Source organism: Panthera uncia (assembly GCF_023721935.1).
Source record: "Panthera uncia isolate 11264 chromosome B2 unlocalized genomic scaffold, Puncia_PCG_1.0 HiC_scaffold_24, whole genome shotgun sequence".
Classification (NCBI taxonomy): domain Eukaryota; kingdom Metazoa; phylum Chordata; class Mammalia; order Carnivora; family Felidae; genus Panthera; species Panthera uncia.
In genome coordinates, this window is record NW_026057580.1 from 105,872,135 (window position 1) to 105,884,344 (window position 12,210).

Here is a 12,210-nt window from a genome sequence, read left to right on the forward strand (position 1 = left end):
CTCTACATTTAACAAAGAGGAGCATGATAACTCAATCAAATTAAGGTTAAATGAGAGTCTAGTGAAGAAAAATGAGTTTCTAGTTAAGAATTGAATCCTAACAATTTTTAGTTATTTAGTCATTATTTTATAAATGATTCAAATATTCATGTTATTTAAGAATATTTTGAGGGGCGCTTGGGTGTAGCTCAGTCGGTTAAGCATCCGATTCAGTTTCTGCTCAGGACATGATCTCCTGGAGCCTGCTTGGGATTCTGTCTCCTCTGCTCCCTTCCCCCCTCACATGTGATGTCTCTCTCGCTCTCAAAATAAATAAAAAACATAGTTTGAATAAGTACAAACAGTTACAGAATTCCAGAGGTGGAACAGCCTGGTTATCTAGCCCCCAAATGGGAAATAGATCCCAACTCCAATTGGTCAGTTATGGCTGCTTTGAATATTGTGTTGAGGGGATTCTCAGGTTGAATCTGGCTTTAAAAGTAAGAACCAGGATCGATTAGCCGTGTCATTTGGTGGAGAGAATGAAGTAGTGGTGTAAGAGCTTCCCAGCTGTCATTCTGGATTTGGTTTACTATTCTCTGTGTCCCTTTTTATCTTTACTTTTGTAAACAAATCAACTGATTAATGAATCATTGAAGTGAACTAATTTATCCCAGGCCGCACAATTAGGATGAAGCAGAGTCAGAACCAGAATCCCATGCACTTGAATGAGGAGTTCAGTGTCCTTACTGCTATATAGTCAGGGCTCCCTTGATGTGGCATGTGTTCTCTCCGGGGTTGGAAAACAATACTCAAAGGGTGATAGCTCAGTATCATCAGTTATTAATGTATTGTGGCTGATTAGAGATTGAGAACTTTTTGCACAGAAAGGTCAGCGAGACATAATAGTTTAGAAATGGCTCTGCAGTAGCTAGAAAGTGCACGTCATACTCTAAGTGTATCAGTGACTCAGGTCATGGTTCAACAATAAATATATCTATACCTTGGCTTGAAATATAGGCTTTAAACAATTATCTTTTATAACTGCAAATACCTACTTTTGATTTGTTTTTGCTGCTAAACAATGATCAAGTGTAATTATTATGTCGAGAGAAGAACAATCTGTTGGCTAAACGAGGTACTGCACACTCTCCAATAATTTAGATCCTGTGTCAAGAGTCATTTAGAAGTCAGCACATAAGTACCAAAATGATAAAAATTTGAATTTCGCTTCTGCCTTTCTGTGTAGTGTTTAGGGGATATTCAAGAGTGGGTAATGGCCCAAATATAGATAGACAAAGGAGAAAAAAATACATGGCTGTTATACTAAATATTAATCCATGTAATTAGGAAAATTATCTTGATCAGGAAATAATATTTTAATGACTTTTGTGAAACTCATATTTAAAATGAAGATATTAGGGTAAAACAAAATTCCATTATTTTTGAAAAAAGAATGAAAACTGAATAGTTCATATGTGAGTAATCTACAACTAAGATAGCTTTAAACTATAGCCCAAAGAAGAATTAATTTTGTGAAAATTGTGTATTTTACAAAACTCCATTAATCAGTGACATCTGAAAATCAGGACTGTGAAGACACTGGGCAAGTGTTTCCTATAAAAATTAAAAGCTAGCCAATACAGACTGTAAAGTAAAGGAATTATATGTACTTAATAACTGAGAATATTTTTTTCTACCAACATTATTTTAAAATAGAACACCATCGGGGGCGCCTGGGTGGCTCAGTCGGTTGACCGTCTGACTTCGGCTCAGGTCATGATCTCACGGCTCATGAGTTCGAGCCCCATGTCAGGCTCTGTGATGACAGCTCGGAGCCTGAAGCCTGCTTTGGATTCTGTGTCTCCCTCTCTCTCTGCTCCTCCACTGCTCGTGCTCTGTCTCTCTCTCTCAAAAATGAATAAATATTCAAAAAAATTTTAAACAAAAAATAGAACACCATCATAGATAGTGCAAAGAATGAACCAGATAATCAAGACATTTAGCATTTTCAGATGATACATATTATATATTTTGGGGAGAGAAATGGGCTAGATAATCTTCCCAAACACTAATTACAGGCAAGAGAAGCACATTTTCAGGCACATTTGGATCCTTTGATATATCTGCCATGTAATGCAATATTAAAATAAAAATGAGAATGAAATTAATATGCTAATAAAATCCACATAGAACTGGTTAGATGCTGAGGTTTTAGATAGACCAGAAACCTGAAGAATGTACTTCTGGGATATAGAAGTATAATGGTGTTAGAACCACAATGTGGCATCAGTAATAAATGTATTGAGGCTACAGAAAAAATTCTCGCCACCTTGTTTCTCTGAATACTTTTTCTATGTTGATGCAGGAAATAAAGAAAAAAAGTAGGAAAATCTTTGTGTATCCAATTCCAGGTTCCTCATTTTGTAGAGACAATACTATTGGAGTAGTCTGGAATACCAATGGCAATTATAACCCAACTAACAAATTTTTAAAAACTGACTTAGGTATATACCTCATTAGAAGTGAAATGGTTTATATAGCACTCCAAACATAGAGATTATAAAGTAGACACTGATTCATTTTATAGATTTCAAGGTGAGGAGTGGAAGGCAGGTGGGGGCCACATCCCAGGTTGGGTGAGGCATCGATAAGCACAATTTCTAGGGGACTCTATAAATGTCTGTGTGCACAGGAGAGGAGTGTGGAGCAGAAGGTACCAGGTCAGGATGTTTAAATGCACAGAGACAGAAAAGACAGAAGGTGGTGTGGAGAAAAGAAGGCCTTCTGGGAACCTCTCAATTCAAATGCGCACCTCGGAAGTCTGTCACCCCATACTCCTGAGGCCTGGCTACACTACTAACCCCTCCCTCATCAATCCCTCCCTGCTTTAAACTCTGGAAGCTGGAACATTTCTCAGGAGCAAATTGATTTTTTACAGAGTTAACGGAAAAGTGTTCATTTGGTTGCCTGAAATGTCCCCTCTATTAGGTACATTTTGGCAATGGCAAAACTAGGATAACTAGAATAAGTAAAAGAATTGCTATTACCATCTCTCCCCAAAGAATATTAAAGGGTCATAAAGGCCCATTCTTCAATTCTGCAACAATTCTATCATAAACATCAACAAACATGGCAGCTTTTGTTTTGTTTTGTTTTTACAGCTCCTATTACAGAAGTCTTCAAACTAGTATGCGTGTGGAAAGCTTGTTAAAAGTCCAGATTCCTGGGCTCTATATCCAAAAATTCAGATTCAGTGGTCCTGGGTAGGCCTCGAGTATTTGCTTTTCAAACAAATGCTCCAGGTGATTCTCATACAGGAGATCTGGGGACCACACTTTGAGAAAGACTTCCCCACAGTAAACTCTTCTTTTCCACTTTAGCGTAAGTCACTGTATAAAGCAAATTGTGTCTAACAGGCTTCCTAATGTTAGTTCTGAAAAGCAAGTAGCCTACCACACGATTCAGCCAGAGATAAATGATCAAAGCATAGAGGGGAAACCTAGTCTTCAAACCTATTCAGGTAGATTCTCAGAGTGGAATCTAAATTATGTGTCCAGGGAAGCCTTGGAGCCTGTCCACACCCCATGCATCACCCAACTTGGACAGAGGTCCCCTCGGGTTCATCCTTGGTTTTAGGAAGCCCACATCAATTATTTTCCGGATGTTTACCTCTTTTGGTGATAGTATAGAAATGTAATCTTCATATATCATTCTGGCCTTTTCTTCAATTACTTTTTTGTTCTGCTCTTTCTTTAAGTCTTCACACGCAAGCCAGAAAAGTAGGTTCTCTTCGCTGTATTCTGTTCGGAGAAACTCTCTGAAAAGGTTTCTTCCTGCTGGGGCCTTCATCATCTTGTCAAAATTTTGAGACCAGGACAACACTTCATCTGAAGTGGGGTTTTGGCTGCAAAGACAGAATTGGGCCATTATCAAAGGCAGCTTTGACTGAAGAATGCTTAGCCTAGGAAGATAGAAAATTACTATTCACTTGCTGCCATCTAGTGCTCATTTCCCATCAGTTCGGCCTGGTCTGGGAATCACCCGCCAGGACTAGGCTAGTTATTTCTGGGTATTAAGAAAAATTCATTTAGGCACAAGTGTGTGTTAGGGAGCTAAGCATTCAAATAGCAAGGGGCAACACACACTATGCACATTATCATCATAAATTCCTAAGGAAGCCTGGAAATGTTCAAATCTTAATGTATTACAAATTGATAAAGACAGCCTATGTGTTACTTTGAAGGGCAAGTTGAATGTTTTGTTTGCATCTGATATAGATTTTAATTTTAAAGCCATAAGGTATAGTTTCTCTTTTCCTTTCTGGTAGCTACTTTTTCATTTGTCACTAAATCTAAAGTAAGAATATATTGTGTGCACTAGTCACACATTTTCCTAAGCTTTAATAGTTACTCTATGAAATGTTATGAATGAATTATTACCATGAATGGAGTTATTAGAGTTAAAAAGGACAGGGCCTTTCTAATGACACTGAGGGCTTTCTAAATATTTATATTCAAGTTTTCAGTGGCCGTGTTCATTCAGAAACCACCATTTATCACTCCTTTGGTATACATCAAAGAAATGGAAAGAAGCAGCTTGGGAGACTCTTATGGTTAACTTGATCCTGATCTTGCTTTCTTATCCATTGGTTTATTTAAGAATTTTCTAACCTCAGAAAGTTAGAAATAGAACTACCCTAAGATCCAGCAATTGCACTACTAGGTATTTACCCAAAGAATACCAAAATACTAATTCAAAGGGATACATGCACCCTGATATTTATAGCAGGATTATCTACAGTGGCCAAGTTATGGAAACAACCCAACTGTCCATCGCCTGAAGAATGGGTAAGGAAGATGTGGTATACATATATAGAATGGAATATTACTCAGCCATAAAAAGGATGAAATCTTGCCATTCTGCAATGACATGGACAGAGCTAGAGAGTATTATGCTAAGTGAAATAAGTCAGAGAAATATAAAAACGATATAATTCAACTCATAATATGGAATTTAAGAAACAAAACAAATGAGAAAAGTTGGGGGGAAGATACAGGCAAACTAAGACACAGACTCTTAACTATGGAGAACGAATTGATGGTTACCAGAAGGAAGGTGGGTGGCAGGGGGATGGCTTAAGTAGGTGGTGGGATTAAGGAATGCACTAATCATGATGGGCATTATATTGTATACCTGAAACTAATATTACACTATATGTTAACCAACTGGAATTTAAATAAAAACTTTAAGAAAAAAAAGAAAAAAAAAAGAATTTTCCAACCTGAAATAATTTGGTCAGAGAAGTACCTGTATTTTATTTTTTCTTATTTTTTTCTGATCAAGTATTTTAAGTAGATTTGCTACTATTCCAAAATGTCTGAACTTCCTCTTTTATTTAAAAGAAATTTAAAGGTGGGGGCACGCCCGGGTGGCTCAGTTGGTTGGGCATCCGACTTCGGCTCAGGCCATGATCTCACAGTTCCTGGGTTTGAGCCCCGCGTCAGGCTCTGTGCTGACAGCTCAGAGCCTGGAGTCTGCTTCAGATTCTGTGTCTCCTTCTCTCTCTCTCTGACCCTCCTCCACTCATGCTGTCTCTCTCTCTCTCTCTCTCTCTCTCTCTCTCAAGAATAAATAAACATCAAAAAAAATTTTTTTTAATTTAAAGGTGTTAAAATTACCATGGAGCATCAACGTTAAAATTTTCTAAGAAGCAGAAAAAGAAAGCACCTATAATTATATACTAATCTGCTTAGATTTTAATTTTATTCTGTAGATACTGCAATGAGAAGTTGATTCTCATTTTGGAGAAAATACTTGGTTAGAGTCTGTTCTGATGGAAATGGGACCAGGGACTAACTGGGTGCCCTTTCTGACCAACTTAGGTAGTTACATATGTTTTTGTGTCTGTTTTAGACTCTTCCCTGATAGAGAGAAAAACTTAGAAAAAATATCCGTAGAAAAGGCAGGTAAAGAATTAGGGCCAACGGGGGCTATTGCACGTTAATAATCATTACTTTTTGAAAGAGAAAGATAAACTGAGGCAGTGTGTTCACTGATAGCTTAACACATATAATAGAAAAACCTGATTAAAAGCAATTACCATCACAAAATAAGATCTCCCAGGCTGAGATGGTGTTCATTCCACAAAACCATCTGGAGGAGTACCAGGACTCAAGAGATCACACCTCAGCACTGAGTAGATGTGAACAGTGTACCAAAACAAGACACAATTACCAGGTGAACCCCACTCACCTTTCCTCTAGGACCTGGATGCTCTCCATTTTGGTGGTATGTGTGGGTCTTCCTGCATTTTCTCCTCTTTCTTCATTCCTAACAGTGAGGCTGCAAGGTAGTATAACACTTTAGTGTGCCTAGGGAAAACCAGTTAAAGAAAAGAAAAAAAAAATTCCAGGAAAGGATTTTGCAGAAGAATTTTATCCTCAACAACGTGAGAATACATAAAGCACAAGAAGAGTGATACTATTTTGAAACGATGGGTGAGTCTATGTCGACGAAAGGAATCAAAATGATTTAATAAAACAATGAAGTAAATAATAATCTCAAAAATGGATTCTGTTCTACATTCTGACTTCATCCTTACATAATTTGAATTACTTAACATCTCTAAGGTACTCACGTGATTATATGCTTTAATATTCGATAGATATCATGATGTTACTCTTTGGAGTAACATCGTTTTGACTTTTGCTTGGTTCTATTCCTAGTTTGTTTTCCATTTATTTTCCCCCACTGATAGCTAAAAATATACAATGTTTCAGATCCTAAAACAAAGTTTGCTGAAATCACATTGTTATTTTCTGCACCCCGGGTTTTCTGTCCCTGACACTGTCAATCCTCCATCCACTCAAGTTTGAACCACTGGGTTTGTATTTGACTTTGTCTTTGCCCTTTCCTCCCATTCAGTCAATCTTCAATGTCTTGGGAGGGACAGGGCAGTCACTCTGAGGGTTTGGGTCAGAGAGCACTGGGCCTCTGGGTCTCTGGGATGTCAATTTGAAAATATTGCAGGATCGCAGGAGCTAGGATAATCCCATGGGCTTTCGTAACCCAGAACAAGAGGATTCAGATAAACTGCAGCTAAGCAGCACTATAGGGTAGAACACTGAAGGTTCTCGGTGTAGACCAGACATAACAAGGGAGGTTATGGGTGATACTAAGAGGCAGGATGGTTGGGATGACTCAGTGTCCTCGGAAAGTCAACCCACTGAATTAAACCGATCCCTCTGTCTGAAACCCAGGAAGCCTCATGGGAGGCCGTCAGAGAGTAAAAGTTCAGACAACAGGTCTTTCATTTGTTCATACATTTATTCCACAAGAAGTAATGGGAACTATTATTTCCTAGTGCCTATTATGTGCCAGGCACTGTCTTTGTCTCTTTGGTTTTATTGTCCCCATTTTATAGATGAGCAAAGTGAGCCACAGAACTGTCTCCTAGGCTGGCTCAACGTCAGACACTAAATATGTTGTATGGTTGGGATTTGAACCCAATTCCCACACACAACTCTGTAATCCTTATTGAGTACCTATTAAAAACCATGCTCGGGATGCCTGCGTGGCTCAGTCGGTTAAGCGTTGGGCTCTGACTCAGGTCATGATTAAGCATCCGACTTTGGCTCAGGTCATGGTCTCGCGGTTCGTGAGTTTAAGCCCCACATGGGGCTCTAAGCTGACAGCTCAGAGCCTGGAGCCTGCTTCAGATTCTGTGTCTCCCTCTCTCTCTCTGCCCCTCCCCCACTTGTGCTCGCTCTCTCTCTCTCTCTCAAAAATAAACATTTAAAAATTTTTTAAAAAACATGCTTTCTGATAGGCACTGAGGCAATATACTACTTGTGTGAACGCAGAAAAGGGGCACTAAATATGGTTGTGGTGGAAAGAAGGAGGTCCGTGGGAGAAGGATTACAACAAACCGTTAGTCTTAATCTGGAAAGTCTGGTAACAGAAGTGGAGACATTGTCTCATTAATTCATTCATTCTGCAAGGGTAAGGGTAAGGAAAGAGAGAATGTTGCAAAGGGCAGAATCTATGGCAGAGGGGCCAATGTGGAACTGAAAGAGACTAGATGGGAAGATCTATCTGGGAAAGCGGACTACCTGGAGAAAAGAGAATGCAGTGGGAATTGCAAAGGATTCTGGGGAGCAGAAACTAGAGCTGATTGTTACTTAAACACACAGCAAACTGACTAGTGCTCCGCAGGGAGGAAGCGGTTCCAGGGTGAGAACCCTCAAAGCCTTCAGTGTGGAGCAGCCACAGGGAAAACAGTGAATCGGAGAGAGCGGCACAGTCATTTAGGTCTCTGCCTGTGGGATCTGTGAATGTGTCTGCAGCTTGAGGTAGCCTAGAACCCTCAGCCCTCCATGTGGCAACATGCGTAGGTCAGGGATGCATTTGAGATGAGATCCATTAACTTCTCAAAGCATCTTTGAGGAGGAGTGCTTCTCTGGAATTTGACATATTTCTAGTAATTATGGGAAATTGGGTGGGAGGAGGTAGGAATACACTTGACAATATCCTGTGAAATTTCCTGGGAGAAATTCATGATGCCAAATATATAAAATATACAAGATTTTTGTAAATTCTAAAAAGACCGTATTTAAATAGATTAATACTCATTCTGCCAAGCTTTACTGAGCTTATATGTGTATGTGTACACACACCATAAACAGACCAGAAAATGAGCATGCTTTCACTGATTAAATAATAACCCACCTGAAAATGTATTTCTGTTACATTTCCACAGTGTCCCACAGAGTGTGCCACACAAATGCAGCTATACTTGACACAACATCTTAGGGGGAAGAAAATTGTTCTCCATGGTCTCTTTGCTGTAAGTAACAAATCTGGAATCTGCATGCATGACTCACAAGTTTCTGAACATGAATTCTGGCTCTTCTATCTGTTTCTGTGATATTTACAAACATCCCAAATGCCACCATATTAGAGTGATCATCCTGAAATATTGGGTTGTTTACATTTTTCATTTCTGCAGATGGTAAAATATGGACACACATTTGTACTAAAACTGCTTATAACAGATATTCAATAAGTGCTTAACTGTTCACCGTTTGCTCTGTTTCTTGATCTGATATCGGATACAACACTGCCCTGGAGAAAGAAACTGACATTTAGCAATTGTCAAGTGTCCTTTTAATTGACTTTGCTTTACAACCATTCTTAAAAAGTTGGCTTCAAAGTTCCAGTTATCAAGAACCACTGATAATGCCACTTTATGATGAAGAGAAATGGATAAAATGAAAAAGGAGCAGGTACTAGACTGTTTACCATCTGTGCCTTAGGAATGACCAATGTCTGTCCTGACTTACTTGATCTTGCTCTAAGTAACACAGTAGAGGGTTTTTTCTTTAAGGTGATAAAGGACAGGGAATATTTGCTCTAGATGAACATATATACATAGTACATGTGCTTGAGAAAAGCTCTAAAAGTAAATCAAGCTTAACAGTTGTGAGGGGTCATGTGGAGACATATGTTTTTTTCACTTTGACAATGTTTGTAACATTCTTAACTAACATTTCAGCTTTTTAAACAACTAAAGCCATAAAGATAACAGAATGCATGTACAATGCTCACCGGGGGGGGGGGGGTCTTGGTCAAAGTTGAAGTATTTTATAGAAGATACTGCCAATAATCTAGGCTAAGTATATTAAAATTAGCATTGAATTAAAAAAAAATTTTTAATGTTTATTTTTGAGAGAGACAGAGTGCAAGCAGAGGAAGGGAAGAGAGAGAGGGAGACACAGAATCCAAAGCAGGCTCCAGGCTCTGAGCTCTCAGCACAGAGACCGATGCAAGGCTGGAACTCAGGATCCACAAGATCATGATCTGAGCGGAAGTCGGACGCTTAACTGACTGAGCCACCCAGGCACCCCACTAAAATAAGCATTTAAAATCCCATTAGAAATTTTCTAGAATGGTGATTTTTGAGAAACGAGAAATACATGTGGTATATTTCAGAAAATAAGGATGTATACCTTCTTTGTGTGGGGGGTTTTTGTTTACAGGGGAGTTGGGCTAGTGGGGTGCAGAAAACATTACCAGCTGCCCATTATAGAGCCTACCTACTGATTCATCATCATGGATATGTGTAGGGCCTATTTTGGAAGACAGTCTACTTTTGTAAGAAAAACAATTGGTTCTTAGGGAGAGCCCTTGAAATGACTGCAAATAAGATGAAAACTTTGCAGTAGCCATGGTAACTCTAGGATAGAGGCTGATCACAAAACCACATATATTTACACAAAAATTCAACTGAGAAATCAATTTGATGCTTGAATTTAATTCACTATGACATCAAGGCTCAAGAAAGATCCAGTGTAATTGGTAACTGCAGATACTACTCAATATTTTAATATTCTTACATTAAATCCATTTTTCTTTTTTATTTAACAGCTTCTGCCTCACATTTGCCAGTGCAAAATGGAACCAATATCCTTTGGACTCTGAAAAATAATTGGTAGGTTATTCTTTAAATGCTTCATTTTTTTTCTCTCTCCATAAAAATACCATGGTAAAATAACAGTACAGCTCTATTTGGGAATCAACAACAATTTATAAATATGTATGAGACAGCTGGTCCATGCAATGTTGCCTGGGTTGGAAATTCAAGATGAATAAGACAGAGTCTCTGAAACTGAAAGGTTCTGACAGGTACATAAGCATCACACAGCGCTGCAGTGAGAGCTAAAATAGTGGTATGCATCCACTGGTCCTTAGGTAGTTACAGTATCTGCACACTCCTGCAGGAGAGAATGGAGAGAGGCTTTGCAGAGGAGGTAATGATTAGACTGAGCTGACCAAAGAGCAGGTGTTTCAGAGGGAGACCTGGGCAAAGGGAATTAATTCCAAGCAGAGGGGGACTGTCACACCTGCGAGGCTGAGAGCTGTAAAAAAGTCATGATATGGATGAAGGGCCCAAATGGGCAGACTAGATGTTTCAGGGTGGGAGTGATAAATCAGAACAGGCAGTGAGGTGTGCTTCTGGAATGGGGCAAGAAGGCAATGACGTGCTCTCCGAATGTAGACTATACCTCCTTTACAATGATTTTGGTTTTCTATGCTTTATTTTCCTTCACTCGTAATGGGGATAGGGTTAAGAGCCACTATACAAGGTTGTAGGGCAAAAACTAAAAACTTGAGACAAAAAGGCAAATTATCACACATGCTTAATTATTAAATGGAAGGGCAAATTAGCTGCATATTAAAATGACAAAGCCAAGTTTACCAAAGAGCTTTTAATTTCAACTTGAGGAAATAAAGCCTTATACTTTGCCATTATTGTAAAACACTTCCTCATACATGACCTGACTACTTCTTCCTCACAATAGTCCTGTAAGGTAAGCAGGGGATTTGTTATTAATCATTCCCATCTTATTTAAGAGCAAACAGTCCCCAGGGTTGATTTACACCATTCCCACGAGTAAGCCACATAAGGGCTGGCGTTGAACTCCTGTCTTTTGACTTCTGGTCTCATGTTCATCTTCACTATTCAATGCCACTTCTCTTTATATAAAAGAATTAATTGTGGTATTTTTGCCTTTTTAGTTATTTACAAAGACTGATTGCTCTTATGTGTTTGGAAAAGGTAAAACTCTTATCACAAACCAGTTGACTGAGTTCACACGCCTCCTCCATAAGCACCGTCCACTGCTATCGGGCTGTCGGGGTTATTGCCCAGAGGGCTAAATATAAGGTAGATACCGGCGGGAAGCAACTTCTCAATTCCCTGGAATTTGAGATTACCAGGAAGGAGTTGTTACAGAGCATTTTCACAGCAAAGCCTCCTCGAGGAGAATCTCCATGAGGAGATTCCACTCATGACTGCGAACTAGGTGTTGCTATTGCAAAGAGCCCCCTGGGGGTACACCTTGCTCACATCGGCAGAGAAACTTTGAGAAGGGAGTGCAGAAAGGAGAAGAGCAGTGATGCGTTGCTTAGAAAAGACAAGAAATGGAAGAAAAAAAGGCCCCACAAGGTGGGGAAGCAACCATATGCCATGCATAATTTCTCACATAGAAAAATCCAGTTAGAGTCAAACCCTTGACTTCAACCTTATCACTTTTATGTATACGTTTTGGTAAAACAAGTTGGCTTTTTGAATGGGTATGTGGGGATGGCAATGGTGGTTAAAATTTTGTGTCTGGAAATGTTATACAACAGTTGTCTAAAAAAACACCACTGCCTCTATAAATATCC

General features: G+C 39.1%; 1 protein-coding gene and 1 long non-coding RNA gene across 2 annotated transcripts in view; one reads left to right on the forward strand and one right to left on the reverse strand.

Annotated features, from left to right (window-relative positions):
- Positions 1–12,210, reverse strand: part of RGS17 (regulator of G protein signaling 17) — a 90,912-nt gene that overhangs the window by 6,120 nt on the left and 72,582 nt on the right. Inside the window, exons 3-4 of the mRNA XM_049653104.1 lie at positions 6,235–6,324; positions 3,652–3,886 (exon numbers count right to left, since the gene is read on the reverse strand). Coding sequence (XP_049509061.1) covers positions 3,652–3,886; positions 6,235–6,324 — 325 coding nt within the window. The remainder of the gene's footprint in view (positions 1–3,651; positions 3,887–6,234; positions 6,325–12,210) is intronic.
- Positions 1–12,210, forward strand: part of LOC125938055 (uncharacterized) — a 28,297-nt gene that overhangs the window by 2,418 nt on the left and 13,669 nt on the right. The window contains exon 2 of the long non-coding RNA XR_007462590.1: positions 10,408–10,471. This is a non-coding gene — a long non-coding RNA (uncharacterized LOC125938055). The remainder of the gene's footprint in view (positions 1–10,407; positions 10,472–12,210) is intronic.